This window comes from Entamoeba histolytica, genomic scaffold (genome assembly GCF_000208925.1).
Source record: "Entamoeba histolytica HM-1:IMSS scf_1104750517047 genomic scaffold, whole genome shotgun sequence".
NCBI classification, from domain to species: domain Eukaryota; phylum Evosea; order Mastigamoebida; family Endamoebidae; genus Entamoeba; species Entamoeba histolytica.
The window spans coordinates 525-19102 of record NW_001914946.1 but is presented as its reverse complement, the minus strand read 5'-3'; the positions used below and the strand labels follow the sequence as shown (position 1 = coordinate 19102).

At 24.1% G+C, this 18578-nt stretch overlaps 6 protein-coding genes across 6 annotated transcripts; 3 read left to right on the top strand and 3 right to left on the bottom strand.

Annotated features, from left to right (window-relative positions):
• Positions 1 to 207: 207 nt before the first annotated feature.
• EHI_048590 (calcineurin catalytic subunit A, putative) lies at positions 208 to 2070 on the bottom strand (the record flags this gene model as incomplete). The annotated part of the gene is made up of 2 exons (XM_647630.1): positions 208 to 1621; positions 1706 to 2070. 2 exons carry the CDS (start codon positions 2068 to 2070, stop codon positions 208 to 210), a joined length of 1779 nt encoding a protein of 592 aa, XP_652722.1.
• Positions 2071 to 3678: 1608 nt separating this feature from the next.
• On the top strand, positions 3679 to 6300 carry EHI_048580 (uncharacterized protein; the record flags this gene model as incomplete). The annotated part of the gene is made up of 1 exon (XM_647629.1): positions 3679 to 6300. One exon carries the CDS (start codon positions 3679 to 3681, stop codon positions 6298 to 6300), a length of 2622 nt encoding a protein of 873 aa, XP_652721.1.
• Positions 6301 to 7771: 1471 nt separating this feature from the next.
• EHI_048570 (phosphoinositide phosphatase, putative) lies at positions 7772 to 10902 on the top strand (the record flags this gene model as incomplete). Its single annotated transcript, XM_647628.1, has 3 exons — positions 7772 to 8437; positions 8522 to 9316; positions 9367 to 10902. 3 exons carry the CDS (start codon positions 7772 to 7774, stop codon positions 10900 to 10902), a joined length of 2997 nt encoding a protein of 998 aa, XP_652720.1.
• Positions 10903 to 11623: 721 nt separating this feature from the next.
• EHI_048560 (uncharacterized protein) lies at positions 11624 to 12171 on the bottom strand (the record flags this gene model as incomplete). Its single annotated transcript, XM_647627.2, has 1 exon — positions 11624 to 12171. One exon carries the CDS (start codon positions 12169 to 12171, stop codon positions 11644 to 11646), a length of 528 nt encoding a protein of 175 aa, XP_652719.1. The 3' UTR covers positions 11624 to 11643.
• Positions 12172 to 12358: 187 nt separating this feature from the next.
• On the bottom strand, positions 12359 to 13000 carry EHI_048550 (dual specificity protein phosphatase, putative; the record flags this gene model as incomplete). Its single annotated transcript, XM_647626.1, has 1 exon — positions 12359 to 13000. The coding sequence occupies one exon, from the start codon at positions 12998 to 13000 to the stop codon at positions 12359 to 12361; it is 642 nt and encodes a 213-aa protein (XP_652718.1).
• Positions 13001 to 13173: 173 nt separating this feature from the next.
• Positions 13174 to 16095, top strand: EHI_048540 (uncharacterized protein; the record flags this gene model as incomplete). Its single annotated transcript, XM_647625.1, has 1 exon — positions 13174 to 16095. One exon carries the CDS (start codon positions 13174 to 13176, stop codon positions 16093 to 16095), a length of 2922 nt encoding a protein of 973 aa, XP_652717.1.
• Positions 16096 to 18578: the final 2483 nt, after the last annotated feature.

Genomic DNA, 18578 nt, shown 5'->3' with positions numbered 1-18578 from the left:
TAAACCACAAAATGATTGAGGAGGATATTCTATTGACGAGTCTTATAAAATTCTTATTGTTGTAATTATAACAAAAATAACATAAAAAGATTATGTATGAAATATTACTAGTTATAACTTTACAAATTAAAGAAAAAGATATTAAAATAATGAAAGAATTACATCACTTCATTTGTTGAATTGAAGATGTTGATTCGAGTATGGAGATTAAAAGAATCTTTCTTTGGATAGAAAACCTCCCAATGAACTTGATTTAGAACTATTTATCGAATCTTTAGAATCATTGAAATCCTTAGACTCTTTTTGTAGTAATTTGTTCCATTCATCTCTGAGTTGAGATAAGGATAATGGAACTGATTCATTTCTCTTATTGAATTTATACCTAAAGAATCCTTTCTTTTTCTCTGGAGTAGTCAAAGACAAGAACAATTTATTCTTTTCATTAGATGACCCAAGAATAATATTACTATTAGGCAAAGAAGCAACTGCCAAATGATTAATAGACATTTGATCTACACTTTTATTTATTGCACTTTCCTTTGGTGGAGCAATACTAATAATGTTATTTTTCTTTTCATTCGGATTGTTTGTTGATTTGACTGTTGGTTGACGTTTTTGAAGTAAACTCAATTGTTTTCTAAATTCATCATCACTGCTTTCACTTTCTTCTTGGTTATATAAATCATTCTCATCTTTGTTAGACTGAGAAGAACTCAATTGACTTTCTTCATTGATATCTTTATATAATTGGTCAAGTGGATCAACAACTCCTTGTTCTGGTTCTTGAAACTCTTCACTGTCTTCTTCTTTATTCAGAACAATCGGATGTGTTATACTTTCATTAGAACCATTTGAATATTCTTTAAGGTCCTCTTCAATATCACCATCCAATAGATTGAACATGAGAATCATCAATTGGTCACATGCAGTCTGTAACTTATCAAATAAATATGGCATAGATAATTTAAAGGCATCAATATAAATTGGGCTTTTAAATTCAGGTTCAATATTATTATATAATTTAACTTTCATTCCATCATTTCCAACAAATAAAACACCTCCTCTGTTTTCACCATCATAACCAGGTGAACTAAAAACTGTAAATACTAATGGAGACCCATCTTCATGTTCAAAATCATGTTGTTGAACTCCATCAACACATTCGTGTGCTCTGATAATGGCTCTAATTTCATTTGATTCAAGAAATTGAACAACAGCCTCATATCCATAGAAATAAGAGCAACCTCTAGCATCATTGTCAATAAATGTAGTTTCATACCAATCTTCATCAATTAATCCTTGCTCATACCTATCTTCATATACATCATATTGTAATGGATCTGACCATAATAAATCACAAAATAATCCATCTTCTGGTGGTTCTTTAAATCTATTAATGCGAAGTATTTGACTGAGATATCGAAGTGATGGTGATATTCCTCCATGACAAAGGAAAAATGTACCAATTGGTTGTAATAATAAAACGCACAACGGCAAGTAATTAAACAAATTAATGAATTCTGTATATACATTTCTATTGTACTTCCACAAACATTCAGTTTCAAACCCAAAGACATGAGTCATTGATGATGATTCATGATTTCCACGTAACAAAACAACACTATTGATAAATTCTATAACTCTTTCTCCAAGTAACGAGTGATAGTATTAAATGACATATTTCAATTAAAAAAAATGAACAAACCTGTCAGGATTATTATACTTTAAACATAATAAAGTAATTATTGTTTCAGTTGACCATTTACCTCTATCAACATAATCTCCAAGAAAGATTTTAACATGAGGGTATTTTTCCCATTGAGGGTCATTAAGAATATTAATAAAGTTGAAGTAATTACCATGAATATCACCAAAAATCAATGACTCGGACTCTATTTGAATCAAATTTGGTTCTGCATTAAGTAAGAATATCACTTTGGTAATGAGGTTCACCACAGTGTTTGGATCAAGAACCCCACCATGTGAAAAATGGTTTTGTAAAATAGATAAGTCATATTTTCCATTGACAATAAGATCCTTTTCAGTTAGTAATAGGCTTTGATCTGTCATTAAGAGAGTTGAATATTAAAATGACATTATTCAGTGAAAAGTGAGAAATTAAAAAACAATATGACAAAGTCACTTTATTTATTGTTACTTTTTTTTCCTATTTTATTGTTTATTTCATTGTTTTGGATAACAATAATTTTTCTTTTATTTAAATTTTAGTTTGAAAAGTATTGTTTTAATTTCTTGATTAATTTGGTTATTGATATATTGTTATATATATCAGTTTTAATATTGTTTTATATATCATTTTTAGTTGTTTAGAAGATAACAGAGTCATGTTCAATCAAACTGAATATAATTAAATTCATTCACTGTCTATGGAGCTTAATTATAATTATATCCATTTTTGTTTTTAAAGAATGAAAGTTACTGAAAATGGTTGAGTGTAGTGATAAGTTTGTTGAATATCCAAATACTTCGTATGAATTGAATCTCAACAAAATTCAAATAAGTTCAATTATATTCAATCACGTTATTCATTATTACATTAAAGGATTTAAAATTAATTTCTATTTCATCAAGAAGGAAGTGAAGTATTGTTGAGTTGAATGATTGAGTATGTGTTTTGAATACGAAAAGAAAGTTAAAGAATCAATATAAATTACAAGTATTTCTATACTACTTATCAAACAATTAATTGATTTAACAAACACACTTTTTTCAATAGGTAATTGAATAGTGATTGTATGATTTTTATTTTATGGATTCTATAATATTAAAACAATTCAATTTGTTGAATTAATAGAATTTGATGATAGTTTCTATTGTCCAGCAATGAATGAGTAATTTATTAAATAACATTTTGAATGATTGATGAATGTATAAAAATAAAAGAGTGTGTTAAATACCTATTATTGTTTTATTGAATATTTTCTTTGAAGAATTGTATTTTTATTTTCTAAATACCAGAATAATAAAACAATTGTTAAACAGCTTTTCAATATTGAAATGATATTGAAATTAATGAGTAAAGAATTGAATAGTATTTTATTATAAGACTCGTTACATTGATATAATACGTACTAAAAAATAAAATACAATCAATAATAATATATTACAAAATTAATACAAATTATTTTAAATAAACATACTCTTAATAAATAATAAAAACTTAATGTTATGATACTTTCTGATTTTATTTGTTTGGTATTCTGATATAAAAAAATATTTATTATATTGGTTTTTAAACAAATAGAGTTTTTATTTATTTAAAACACAATCATTCTGATATTTATCTATATAATAATTTATATATTAATAAAAGGAGTAGCGTTTATTAAACTAAGAATGATTTATTATTGTTAACCATTCACAGTTTATCAAAAATACTTAATATATTTATAAATGAAAAACTCATCAAATTTGACCAACTCAATTTGTTGTATTGTTGATAAGACTCAATAATAAACCTTTAATTAAGCTAATTCATCTTTGGTTGAATATTTCAGTCAATAAATTCCAATTTCAAAATAAAACAATATCTTTTTTCTGTTTTATGAAAAACACAGAAAAAAAATAATCAAAAATCAACAAGACATTTTTAGGAAAAAGAAGAAAAGAAAAAAAAAATAAAGAGATGGAACTAGAAAAGTATAATATTAAAAACTAATGATCATTCTTGTGTTATTAGTTACACTTTGTGCACAAGCACAAATCGATGATAGTATTAAATATGACATTATCCAGGTTTCATTAAATTCAGACATGTTAAGTGACATAGAGAAACATATTAAACAAAAATTTGCTGGAGAAGAAGCTGAAATTTCAATGAAGAAAATTCAAAAAATTTCAAGAAATGAACGAGAACGTAAACAGTTAGAACTTCGGATAAAAGGTACTAAAAACAAACAAAAAAAGATAGAAATCCAACGAAAATTAGATTTAAATGGTATTCAACGAAAAGAAATTGATAAATGGGAAAAAATGAAAATTCAAATGGTTAATGAAGAAAAAGAATTATTGAAAAAAAGAGAAGAAAGACTAATGGAATTACAACTTACTTTAAAAGCTATTCAACAAAGAGTTGAAGATTATAAAACACAATTAGATAGTAATAAAGATAATACCCAACTCCAACTAAACTATAATGTTACTGTTGCAAGAGAAAAAGTTGTAAAAGGACAAATAAAGGAGATTGAAAAAAGGAGAAGAGAACAAAAAGAAAGAGAAGAAAAGGTTAACCTAATTAAAGAAAGTATCAAAAATGAAAAAAATAAATCACATCACCTTATAAAGAAGATTCAAAAAAAGATTAGAAAATTGGAAAAGAAAAAAAATGAAGAGATGAAAATTTTAGAAATGAAAGAAACGTTAGTTGATATGAAGAGAAACTATAAAGAAGAGATGTTGGATATGAAAGAAAGAGAAATTAAAGCTATAGCAATAAATGCTGGAATTGATCTTAGTAATGCTTTACAAAGAGAGAAGAAAATGAGAAAAATTGTTGCTAAAATGAATCATCAAATGAAATACTGGAAAAATATGCAAGGAAGACAAGACATTTGTCCTACACTACAACACCAATTAAATAAAAGAGTTCAATATTTCTCATTTATGAAAACCAAAGCTGTTGAAAGATTAAATGAAAGTGTTGAAGCCATCAAAAGATATAAATTTGTTATTGAAGAACAAAGAAAAGAACTATCAAATTTCAAAGAAATTAAAGTTTCTTTATTACATAAAATGGTTAAGGAGGATGAACAAGAACTTAATTACTACATTCACAGACTAGAAGAGATTGACTCAAAAAATAACCAAGGAAAAATTTCTATTAGTGAATACAATAAAAAGAATAAGAAATTTAGCGAACGTAAAAGACTCTTACAACAACGACTATCCTTATTAGAAAAACGTATTAATGAAATTGGAGATGCTGATATAATTGAGAAAAAAGAAAGAGAAACATCTTTGAGAAAAGAGATACGTATCATCCGTAGACAATTATTTAAACTTGAAGAACGATTTGGTTCACTTAATGGAGAAATAAACTACTTTAAAAGAATTATTAATCAAAGTAAGGATGTTGGTAGAAAAGTTGTATTGATTAGAAGAAGTAAAGGTATTTACTCTGAGTGGGAAAAAGTCCGTAAGTTAATCGTTGAGAAAAAAGAGATTCTTGGAAGAAAGAAAGTGGCATTAGAAGAAGTTACTGAAAAAATTATTAGACACGAAGAAGAAAAAGTTGAAAAATTACTTAAACAAAAAGAGAAAATTGAAAAAGAAAAAAAAAGATTAACAAAAAGGGAGAAGATAAAAGTGTGTTCAAAAAATAAAATGAGTGAAAAAGACAAACAGAAAATCAAAAGTATGATTGAATCAAGAAAAAGAATTAGACATATGAAAAAGCAAGGGTTGAATGCCAAATTAAACCGTATTCATTATGTGTTACAAGGACTAAGAAAAAATTTAAGCGAGTTAAGAATGACTAAGAATTTCTGGATTGCTCGTGAGTCATTTAGTCTTAAAGCACATTCATTAGAACATATTAAAGAAAAGAAAGAATTTTTAACTAAAAAGATTGGAATAGAAGAAAATGAATTAGCTAAAGAACTTAGAGGAAATATCGCTATCTTTAGAAGTCAAGAAAAATACCAAAACAAACTTGATACTTTGAAAGAAAGTATTGGATATCATAAAGAAGAATTAAAAGAACTTGAAAAACTTGAAAAGAAAATTATGAAGAAAACAGGTTTTAAAGGAAAACGATTTGAAGTAATTGGAAAAATGATTATGAAGAAGGTTCAAGGAGAGAAAAAAGAACTTGAAAAGAAAAGAAGGCAATTAATTATTGAAAGTATTCAAGAAAAAGATGTTAAGAAACAAGGTATTGTAGTTGAGAGATTAAAAGAAAATGAAAGAAGATTAAATGAATTGATTGGTATTGAAATTAGATGTAGAGAAGGAATTAGATGGAGTCAAAAAGTCTTAAGAAGAATTGCTATTGAAATGAGGGAAGAACTTATCAAAAAACAAAATCAATGTAAAGATAAAGGTGATTGTCCATTGTGTAGAACATTAACTGAATTGACTAAGAAAAATCTTATTGAAAGAAAAGAGGATGGTGTTATTCTTAAAGAAATGGAAAAAGTTTGTAAAAGGTTTGTTCCTGAGAAACAAACAAATTGCTTTAACTTAGCACTAAAAATTGCTGAACATGCACTAAAAGTAAGAGATCCTTTAACCTTTAATACTGAACAAACATGCAGAAAAATTGGTGTTTGTGGACTATAAGAGTTGAAGATATTTTAAATTTAAAACATTTTTTATTTTTAGGTTAGGATGTATTTATAACTTCTTTCATTCAACTTGAAAATTTCATAGTTATTTTTATTTACTTCTTCTATTCCTATTACATGTTTTTCATATTATTTATGAATTAATTTATATCTCATACAATCATAGTCACAGTACTTTAATATAAATTACTAGACATTCAAAAAAAAAAAAATAAAATTAACAACCCTCATCATTTCTAACAATAATTACTATCTTATGATATTCTAAATGTTATTTACTCTACAACACTAATTAATAAATAAACAATAACAAAAAATATTCATTCAACTTTCTGAACATCAAAAATATAATAACTGAAATAAATATAAATACTAAATAACAATTATTCAAAGTATAGAAGAGAATGGTAGTATCTAAGTTAAAAATAAAGAGATTAAATTAAAACGATAAAATATTATTCTAAAAATGAACATCTAAAATCAAGACATTTGAATTGAAAACTGAAGGAATGAATGCACGAAACAATTTAGGTAGTATCGAAAAATAGATAGTATCTCTGTTAGAATAAAAGTTTTGAGTTAAAATTAACTCAAGAAAGGAGTTAATGATAAAAAATTTATAAAAAGAAATAGATAAACATAAGAAAAGGAATAAAAATCTCATAATCAAAGAAACAAAACAATGTAATTAATTAAAAAGAAAATATCTGAATAAAGAAACAGTGCAAAACCAGACTAATAAATTAAGAAAGTATTTCATCTCATTTAATACCTCTTATAATGATACCTGTATTTTTGGTATCATTATAAGGGTAGTTTAAATCATAATTAATCTACACTGAAAGTACTATAATCATCATATATTGATTACATTAAAAAGTTACATTAAGTGTTTAGTATCTTTCATTTAATATAGAAGTTGGTATATTTAAAAAGTATTGACAACCTTGATGGTAGTGTAATGGAGTTATATAAAAAATATAATTTGAAATGAGTTTCTACTAATACATTATATCCATATTCTCTGTTTTTTAACCTTTTTCTGGATTTATCTTTTAATATCAGCTGTATAAAAATACAGTAATTCATCAAATGAACCGAGAAAATTCTTTATTTTCATAACAAAAATAAAACTTCTATTCTAACATTTTTTTTAAATTGAAAAATATTGAAAAAAAGAATCACTCAATAAAAATTGTCTATAACATAATATGAGCAAAAAACTCAGTTGTAAAAAGACTAATAAGAAATGAGATTAGTTTAAGAAAAAAAACAATACACGCGAAACAACACATATTATTTTTTATTGATGTGATAGAATAACATAATATTTTCTATGAAAAAGAAATAAAAGCAAATAGATTTAAGAAAAAAAAAAGAGAAAAAATTTAAATAGAATAACACAAAAATCCATTTGACAAGAAAATTCTATAGTAACTAAATAACATCATTTTTCCAAACAATTAATGAAACACTTATTAGTGAATTATAGAAGTGATGGAGTAGTTTTTGAGAATTTGAGAATTAAAGACTATTTCAGTATTGAATATACCAGTTATAAATTAACAACACAAAAACTACAAGGAGAAGTAATTCAAACATTTCAATTATCTGAACTAATGGGATTTATTAAAATAGAAAATATTAATTTTGCTATTGTAATTCAAGAAAGTAAAGAAACATGTTCATTACAAGAAAAAAAAATCTTAGAAGTTTTAAGTATTGATTTATTACCAATTTTACCAATTGAACAATGGAAAAGTACATCATCATTTGTTAAAGAAGAAGTAAGTAAAGTAAAAGAAATGTTAATGACATTTAAATTATATTATTCATATGATTTAGACATAACTTTAACTTTACAAAACCAACAAGAAACAACATTTACTGATCCAAGATTCTTTTGGAATGAAAGTTTAGTTTCAATATTACAACCATATTTTGCACATTGGATTGTTGTATTTATGGATGGGTTTATTAAATCAATACCTTTAATAAGTTCTTCATCAAAAAATATTCAATACATATTAATTTCAAGAAGAGATAAAACTCGTGCAGGATTAAGATTTTCTTCACGTGGAGCTGATAGTTCAGGAAATGTTTCAAACTTTGTAGAAACAGAACAAATTATTGTTTGTTAAATAAAATATATTGTTTTTTTTTTTATATAATAACTTAATAAATTAATAATCTAACAAGTCATAATTATCAATTAGACTGATGGTATTACAAATAGTTCATTTATTCAAATACGTGGAAATATTCCTTTAATTTGGAAAACAAAAGAAAAAGATTTATTTAAACCAAGAGGAAAATTTGTAGAAGACTCAAGACAAAATGATGTGTTAATTAAACATTTTAATATGTTAAAAGAAATGTATGGAGAAATTACAGTTATTAATTTATTAAATAATAATGGAGATGAAAAAGAATTACATGATATGTATGAACTTTTTGTTAAAGCAAATTTACTTCCAATTAAATATTTTGGATTTGACTTTCATAAAATTTGTGCAAATAAAAAGTATCAAAACATTGAAATAATAATGGAAGAAATTAAACCAATATTAGAAAAGAATAAATTTTATTTTAATAATTCTAAAGAATTATTTAATCAATTAGGAATTATTAGAACAAATTGTATTGATTGTTTAGATAGAACTAATGTTATTCAATCTTCAATTGCCAAATATTTATTAAGTAAACAACTAAATCTTATTCTTGGAAATAAAACTTTATTACCACTTAATTCTCTTATTTCTAATTCAGAACTTACTAATTTTATGAATTTATGGGCTGATCATGCTAATGTAATGAGTTATAGATATACTCAAACAGATGCTATGAAAACAGATTTCACAAGAAAAGGAAAAAGAGAAATTAAAGGAATGATTAATGATGGATTAATTAGTGTTCAAAGAACCATAATATCAGTTAAAACTGATCAATATAAAAAACCACAAGAAACATTAGATTTTATAATGGGAAAAATAATATTTGATCAAGAAAATGTTTGATTTAATAATTATTTCTTTATAAATATTTAAAACTAATTGTTTAGATGAATGAAAAATGTAATAATGTTTTATTATGTATTCCTAAAGCAATAAAATATCGTCATAATATTAAAATTCAAGATACCGTTCATTTACATTTAGACTCTTCTTTTTTTAAAGAATATAATTATAATTCTAAATTAACTAGAACTATCCCTATTCATGATATTGTTCGTTGTGAAATGTGCGAAGAAAATCCTCAACAAATTATTATTTTATGTGCAACTGATAGTAAAGCATTAAAATATGAAATTCCATCAATAGTTGAAGCACATTCATTAATGAATATTATTGGAATTAATACACCAAATTCAACACCAATATTAATTAATCGTAGTTCGACTTTTATTTCAAATCAAATAACAAAAAATATTACAATTTCATGTATTCAATGGAAATTAAATAAAATAAATCAAATACCAAGTCAAATTGAAATAATGGAATTTGTTAAAGAAATTCAAAGTAGTATTGTTGATATTGTTTTATATAATACATCATTTCCAATTCAATTAAATCATATTAATTCAGTTACACCTGGTATTCTTCTTTTAATGGAAATTATTAAAGAATTATCACATCAACAACCAAATAAATATGAAATATTTGCAGTTAAAGAAACAGGAGTTATAGTCCATTGTATATTAGTTTTAAAAGAACAAATTCATGTATTATCAAATCTTTTTTATTCTAAAGTTTATACATCAAAAAATAAATCAAATGAAAAACCAAAAATTGTTGGAATTGCATTTACATTTAATATTCATCAAACTTCTATTGGTTTAGTAGCACTTGATTTAAATAATGAAATAAATGACAAATTATTTTTAAAAGGAAATATTGAATTACCATTAACAACAAATCATTTATTTTTTATTACTCAAAAAAGACAAGTAAGTTTAAATGAATTATTAAATCGATGTGAAAATATTATGGAAAATCAAAAAGGAACATTTTTATATTATAGAAATCAATGGAATTTTATGAATTGTTCTTCAAATGATTTATTTAAATATCCAACAATTCAAACTATTCAAAATTATTTAACAAATAATTATTTTGCTTGGACAGGAAGTATTCCTTATGTTGAAATTCCAAATAAAACAAAAATAAGATTTCAACTTGTTATTAAATTTAATTCTTTAGAAAATATTAAATTTGATTCTAAAGAAATATCACTCACTTTCATTTCTAAATATCTTCAACAAATTACTGAATCTAAATTATCTCTTCAACAAATTACTCAAGGACAATCTGTTATTAATTTAAAACTTATGCAATTCCCTCAACCTTTTTTAGCTCTTGGAATTATTCAAATTAAAATTCTTGATGGTTCTTCTCTCTATAAAGGAATTATTCCAATGAATGTTGTCCTTCTTAAAAATTTAAATTATTCTTGTCATTTGTTTTCAAATAGTCTTCATATGGGTAATTGGAATATGGAACTTTCAATTGTTGCTTGTCGTGAATTTTCTGTTCGTTTAGGTAATGGATTTACTACTCCACCAATTAATTCTTCTATGAATTTACCATTAACTCCTTAAAATAACAACAATTTAATATAGTTCTTCCTTTAATTATTTAATTGTCTTACGATGTAAATAAAAGTTAGACTAAACTTAATTTATCTTTTGCAAATTGAAATAATTCAATATATTCTAATAACAATATTTAGGTTGTAAAACAAAAAAAAAACAAAATTGAAATGGATAATAAAATGAATATAAAATATTAATGTACTTATCATTTTATATTCTTTATTTTTGAATATTTTGTAATTTTTAAGAAATAAACAATGTTGTTTGCTATTAATTGTTATTACAGAACCAAAGTTAATTATTAACTAAAATAAACTTGTTGAAAAAAACATTTTTGAATATTGATTTAATATTTTAAACTGTAATTATTATTATGTAAATATTAGAAATGTTTAATTTATAAATCATTGGAAAAAATAAAATCATACTTTATATTTTATTTATTTATCTTTAATTAAATTACCTAAACCAATTTAGAAATATTACTTAGTTTAATAACAAACAAATTCAATTATTTATAATACTTTTATTTTGAGTCTCTGAAGAAATTACTAAATTCTTATTAAAGAAACAATAGAAAAATAATAACAACTCTTCTTATAAGATAACAGAAAAATTTAATTAATTAAAGAAAAAAACAAAAGAGTTACATCATAACTACGTGTTAACTTCTTTCCATTAAAGAAGTTTAATTTAATATAAAGTAATATTTTAACTTAAACCCAATAACAAAAGGAAATAATTCATTTATTCTTTCTTTTCTTCGGTTTCAGCTGGAGTTGCTTCTTCCTTCTTTTCTTCTTTAACTTCTTCTTCTTTCTTTTCTTCAGTTGAAGCAGGAGCAGCAAATTGTTTAGTAATTTCTTCAATTTGAGCTTGTGCAGCTTTATTAAATTGTTCTTCAGTCATTTCTTCTACTTTATTAGCACCAGTAACAAAGAAAACTCCACCTTCATTAGTACACATAATCTTTGGACTTTTCCAATTAGTAATTTTATATTGTCCATCTTTCTTTTGAATCATTTCACATTCATCAATTCCTCCAATTTGTTGACCTCTCAATGTTTTAATAGCAGCTTCAAGTTTCTTAGTTTCAGCAGCAGCTCCTTTATGTTCAACCTTTCCTTTCATTCTTGGAGCTGACTTACCTACTTGAGTATTGGCTGATACAGTAACTGTTTTACCATTAATTGTAATCTTTTTACTTGAAGCTGTTGATGGAGCATAAGCATTATTTAAAACAACTTGTCTACTTGTTTTGTTAGTCTTTGGCATTGATGAACAGATTTTAAAGTGAAGTAGGTTTACATTTTCTTTAAACCATTTTTTTATTATATTTTTATTATATTTAATAGTTTTTATTCATTTCAACGGTACAATTTTTTAGTTCAAATCTCATATTTTTTTCTTTCTTTTCAAGTGATACTTCGATCTTTTATATCAAAGGAAATAAGAAGAAAATTCAATTATACAACAATAATGCTACTGTCATAGTTATATCACAATTGGTTTCAATTAATTTTTCTTTTATTAAATCTCGACTATGCTGTTCACTTAACATTGGGTATAATCGATCTGTCAAATATTCAACAAGAGGATAACTTGATTTTGAATATTCAAAATACTTAATTTCAAAGTCTTCTAATTGTTTCCAAAACCCTTTGTTTGGGGCAATATTTTTTTTTACTTGATACACTTTGAAATAAGCATCTTTTAACGAGATTTTTTCATGATAAATGAGATACGCAATGACAAGTGTTGCACTTCTAGAGATTCCAGCCTGACAATGAACAAGTACTTTTTCGTTTTGAGAAAATGCATGGTCAATAAAATCAAAACATGACTGAAAATAATTAGTAATTTGAAAATTTTCCTGGTCGTTTATGTGAAGGTGTAAATAATGAATTTCATTGGGGAAAGCGTCAGGATATTGTTCTATTGTATTGTCATACCCACCTCGTAAATATCCTGTTGCATTAACAATATTTTTTATATTTAATTTACGTAATATTGAAATATCATTTGCAACAGCAACAGCCCCAAGATAAAGTTTTTCAGGATAGATTGCAGCACAATCATGATTTGTATAACCTTCAATACTCATATCAACTTGTCTCTTTTAATCTTTAGATTTTCATAATTTGTTTTTAATATTTTTAGTTATTTAATATTCTAAAATAAGAGATAAGCATTTTCTTTTTTTTTAGTTAAAAAGAAATAAAAATAGTTAATAATCTTAAAATAAAAGAAAAGAACTTAGAAAAAGGTATAAACTAAATGGAAGCGTTTGAAAGGCTTCATGCAACTTCATGGGAAGAAGCTAAAGAATTTGTAGATACAGGATACGTTTCTATGTCACAAGAGATGAATGCAGTAACACAAGCTGTTGAAATGGAAGTTGAGCAAGGATTTGATATTATTGAGATTTTAACTGAATCGTCAAAAGGAAAAGATGATAAGATTAAATTATTACAAGAACAGAAAGAATTAAATATGGATGATCCATCGTTTTCTCCTGAAAAATATTTAGCTCTTATGCACAATGACACTTCATTCAATAGATTAATTAATGGACCATTGAGACTTGAAACAAAAATCCATCATAAAAATAAAGAAATTATGCATTTGGTTGAATCTCATTTTGACCAATTTATCAATTGTAAAGATACATTAGATAAAATGCAAGTCATAATTAATTCTGCCAAAGCTGAGGCTGTTAAAAATGGAGTTTATCTTAATGTTGTTATCAAAATGCAAGAAAAATATAATGAACTTCTTAATTCTTTATCTTCAATTAAACAACTCACTGATTTAAAGAATCGTGTTGATCAGTCCAGAGATGCTATTTCAGTTATTGAAAGAGCTCGTTCAGTTTTTTCTCTTCCAGCTCAATTACGATCAGCAGCAGCTAATAGGGATGATGATAGATTTGTTAATGTTTTTAATCGTGCACAAGGTTTATCAAAGGAAACAGAGATTGGGATATATCAAGATGTATTACAAGATTGTAATATTACTGCCCAAAAATTTGTTGATGAATTATTTTGTAGTATTAGTAAAATTGATTTAACAAGAAACCAATATGATCGTTGTTTAACAACATTATTTGAAATGAAACAATTCCCAGTTATTATATTAAAAGATAATCCAGTAATCTTTTTATTAAGAAGTCATCGTGAGACATTAAAAAAAGAATATGAAAATGGGTATAAACTTATGACTGAAAAGAAAAAAGAATCACAACACGAAAAGTTTTTAGTTCAATCCATAAATATTCTTCAAACTAATAGTAAGTATGGGACAAACACCCGTGGGATGAGTACTACTACAAGGTCACTTACAACAATAAATGGGGGGAATAATGCAAATAAAACAATTGGTTTTAGTAAAAAATATCAAACAACTCATAAATTTTGTAGTAAAATGATTGAACATATTTCTAAGTTAATTGGAATTATGCAATTTTCTTCAAATAAAAAGAAGAAAGAAACTGAAGAAGATTCTAGTCAATTAAGAAAAACTACTGTACTTTTTGAAGATGGAACTGTTGTTTCTGTTTCATATTCAAAAAATACTACTGGTACAATGTTTCTTGATTTAGCACTTACAACTTATAAATTAACACATCCAGATTTACCATTTGATTCAGAGTTTGAATTATGTAGTTTTATTGGAAAAACAACAGAAAAGGATAAAGCGGTATTAGAAAAAGCACTTAGTGAAGCAATTGTATTAGGAGAAAATGATATGCCATTTGAACTTGAAACACGATGGGCTACAGCATCTAAAGAAATTAGTCATTCTTTTTATGCAAGAGCAAAAAAAGGAGTTGTGGAAAAAGAATCTACTTCCGACAGATCAACATATGTTGTTAAAATTATACAAGATTTTTGTGATAGTATGACAAAAATATTTGATTATCAAGAACAATATGAAGATATAGAAGAATTTAGTAATAGCAATAATTTAATTGATAAAGCTTGTCTTGAAGATATTGAAAGTGTATTGACTGCATTTACTGCACAACAAATTAGTAATAAGTTTAGTGATCCATTAAAGAAAACACATGCAGAATTAGTCACTTCATTTATTGAGCGTATTACATCACAAACAAGACAACGTATTATTAATTTAAAAAATTCTGATGAAATTTATATTAATCCAGGAAATGGTATTCTTATAGCTTTTCAAAAACTTTATACAGAAGATTTTAAAATGCTTAAAGAAATTATTCAAGCCACAGAAAATCCAGACGAACAAGTTATTAAATACTTTAGTATTGCTGTTGAGGCTTTAAAAGAATTATTTAATACAGCATCAAAAGAATGTAATGAAGCATTAATTGCCCAAAAAGGAAGAGAGAATGAAACATTTGATGATAGTAATATTGAAATGAATGAATATAGACAATTAACTAAACAAAGAAAGTTATTATCATTAACTGAAAATGCACAAAATGCCTTTAGTGGACAAGTGTTATGGGATCTCTACAATTTCTCAAGTACTAAGAAAGAAGTAGTTGGTGAAAATAGTAGAGTAAAAGATATATTAAAAGGATTTGAAGAAGTTTCAGCAAATATTTTGAAGTATTATATTAATGATAGGAGTGGATATTTCAATGATCTAATGAATAGAATTGATGCTAAGTGGTATGAGATTTGGATTGGAGAAGATATCGATTATAAGGTTGTTGATGAATATGCTTTAAATCTCATTACTGAGCTTATTATCATTAAACAAGATCTCCATATTTATGCAATGAGCAAGGAGAGTCAATGTATGTCACAAATTGTATTGAATTTACTTAAAGCCTTTGAAGAAGTTACAAAAAAATCTACTAATGAAGTTATAGAGAAACAAACTGGTGAAAAAGAATCAACAATAGTTTGTCTTCGTTGGTTAATGGGTGCAGAGTTTATTGTCGAATCATGTAAACCTCTCATTCAAAAAGATAATGAAACACCTCAACAGATAGAAGAAGTTCTCTTAAACATGAAGAATATGATTGGTGTTGAGTCAGAAAATACTAAAAATCAGAGGGCTACAGCTGTTTTAAATACCATGAATAAATTTGAAGCTCTAATATGTTCCTTTAAACTTAGTGCTGCTGTTAATGAAGAAAAAATGGGTAAAATCACTAGGGTTCGTGATCAACAAAGAAACATTTCATATCTTGATGTCCCAATGGAAAAGAATTAGTAATAAGAGTATAGGTCATTTTTAAGTTTTTAGAAACGTAGTAAAATTTTGGTTTTTGTTTATCAATTATATAACAGTATTTACAATCATCACAAATATTTTCAAAATAAGAAATAACAACAACAAAAAGTAAAATTAAAAGTTATATTATTAAATTATAATAATATAATTAAATAAACTCAAATGAAAAATAATAAATACAACACGAAGTGTGGTGAATGGAAAAAGCAAAGTATAGTATAATGAAATAACAATAATATCAATGTATTTTTGATGATACTAATGATTTCATTATTTAGAAATTGGGGTTAGACTATTTCAATAAACTATGAATTATTTTATTCTAATTTATTTCTTTTAATTCATTATTTGAGAAAATTCTTTCATACTATTGAAACATTTCTATATATAATGAAGGTAATAAGTTATAAGAGTGTGGAGGAATAAATAAACATGTAATATTGTACATAATAACATATTCAGCATATTTAAAGAAATGGAATATGTAATAATGTAAAAATAAAGAATATAAAAAAATATGATAGAAATGATTCATGAAACACAAACTATTAGAAGTTTAATCACTAGAATATAATTTTTTTTAAATAATCCATCATAAACATTAATTAATATTCAATTAATATTTACTCATTTGGAGACAGTTTTTATGAAATACACCTCATTAACTTCAATTATTATACCATCTTCAGTTAGTGACATGGGAGATTATTGTTTTTATAAATGTAAAGAATTAAACTAAATTAATATTTCATCGTCAAATACATTATTTTGAAATGAATATTTCTATGAAGGTGGAAATGAAGATGAGCTAAAGAAAATGAAAGAATAACAAAGCGTTGTTTTATTTAATAGTACCAATGAAAATAAATGAAAGAAAAAAAACAATTTCAGAAGCCTGTTAATATTAGTAACTTATAAAACAAAGAAATAACATAAAAAGTATTAAATGAGAAATTAAAAATTACTAAATTAGTTTTCATTAGATATTGATTTTTTATTTCATTTTGTTTGTTATTTGATATTTTATTCATTCTATTGAAGATGGTATTCATGTTGTACTTCTATATTTTACATTACTTTATTGATTCTTTTCTTATTTAAATACATTTTTATTTCTTTATTTTCTTTTCTTCTTTTGTTTGTATCATTTTGGCAACGAAAAAAAAGCAAATAATGGAAAAAGAAGAGAAAGATATAAAACAAATAACAGAAAATAAGAAGTAGAAGGTGATGAAAAATAAAATTATGACACCAAGAAAAAGAAGAAAGAAGATAAAGAGTAATAAAATAGAATAGATAATAAAAGAAGAAATAAAATGTGTATTTTTATTGTAAAAATTAGAAATATGAAATAAAAGTGTCTAATTTAATGATGTAAAATGATTAACATTATTTTATTAATGAAAAAATATTTTATTCTTTTTTATGTTTATTATTTATATGTATAACTTCATCATGATGTTTATTATATAATCAATCATAAGTGTTATGTTATTATTATAACATATAATAAGTGATAAAATATAAATGAAAATGATATGAATATATGATATAGAATATAAAACAAAAGAATAATAAGAATAAATGATAAATAAATATAGAAATGATAATCAATGATATAATAATAAATTCAAAGTATAAAATCAAAAATCAATATTAATATAAATCAAAAGAGAATAAATATAAATTGAAAATAGATATAAATGATAATAATATAAAAATGATAAAGATGAATAAATAAATAAAAAAATACAACTAAATAGAAAAGAATAACAATAAGAAAATCTAAATAATATAAATAGAAAAATAATCAAATAAGAAGAATATAATAATATATAGATAATAAGAATAACACAATGATATAAATAATATAAACAGAGAAATAAATATATAAAAATACGATAGATAAATAACATAATAATATAATAATAAAAGAATAAAAATAATACAAATAAATACGATTCATCAAATCATCTATTTCATTAATATTTCATACAAAATGAATAGAAATGAATATAAAATATAAACATAAATATTTACAAATTGTATATTTCATACTTTTTTATTTTTTATTTTAGGAGCACAATATAATAAGTTGAATATTCTAATAATGCATTAAACTATGCTTCTTTTTCATTTTTTTGTAAATTATTTAGATGCATTTTTTCTTTGCTAATTTTCGTACCCGAAATAAATTGAAATATAATCAATAAAACAAAACACATAAAGTTTTCTGTCTAAAAAAATATTTGTATGAATTTCTAGATGAACTTACTATATCACAAATCATATATGTTGAAATATTATACAATAATCATTTAGAATATAATTGAATAATTTCATTGATTCACCAAAAATATATCAACGAATCTTTCATTTATTTTTTTTTCAACAATAATACAATCTTTTCTTTTTTAAATTTCTATTTAGTATTCTATTCATTTTTCATTATGGTTAAATAT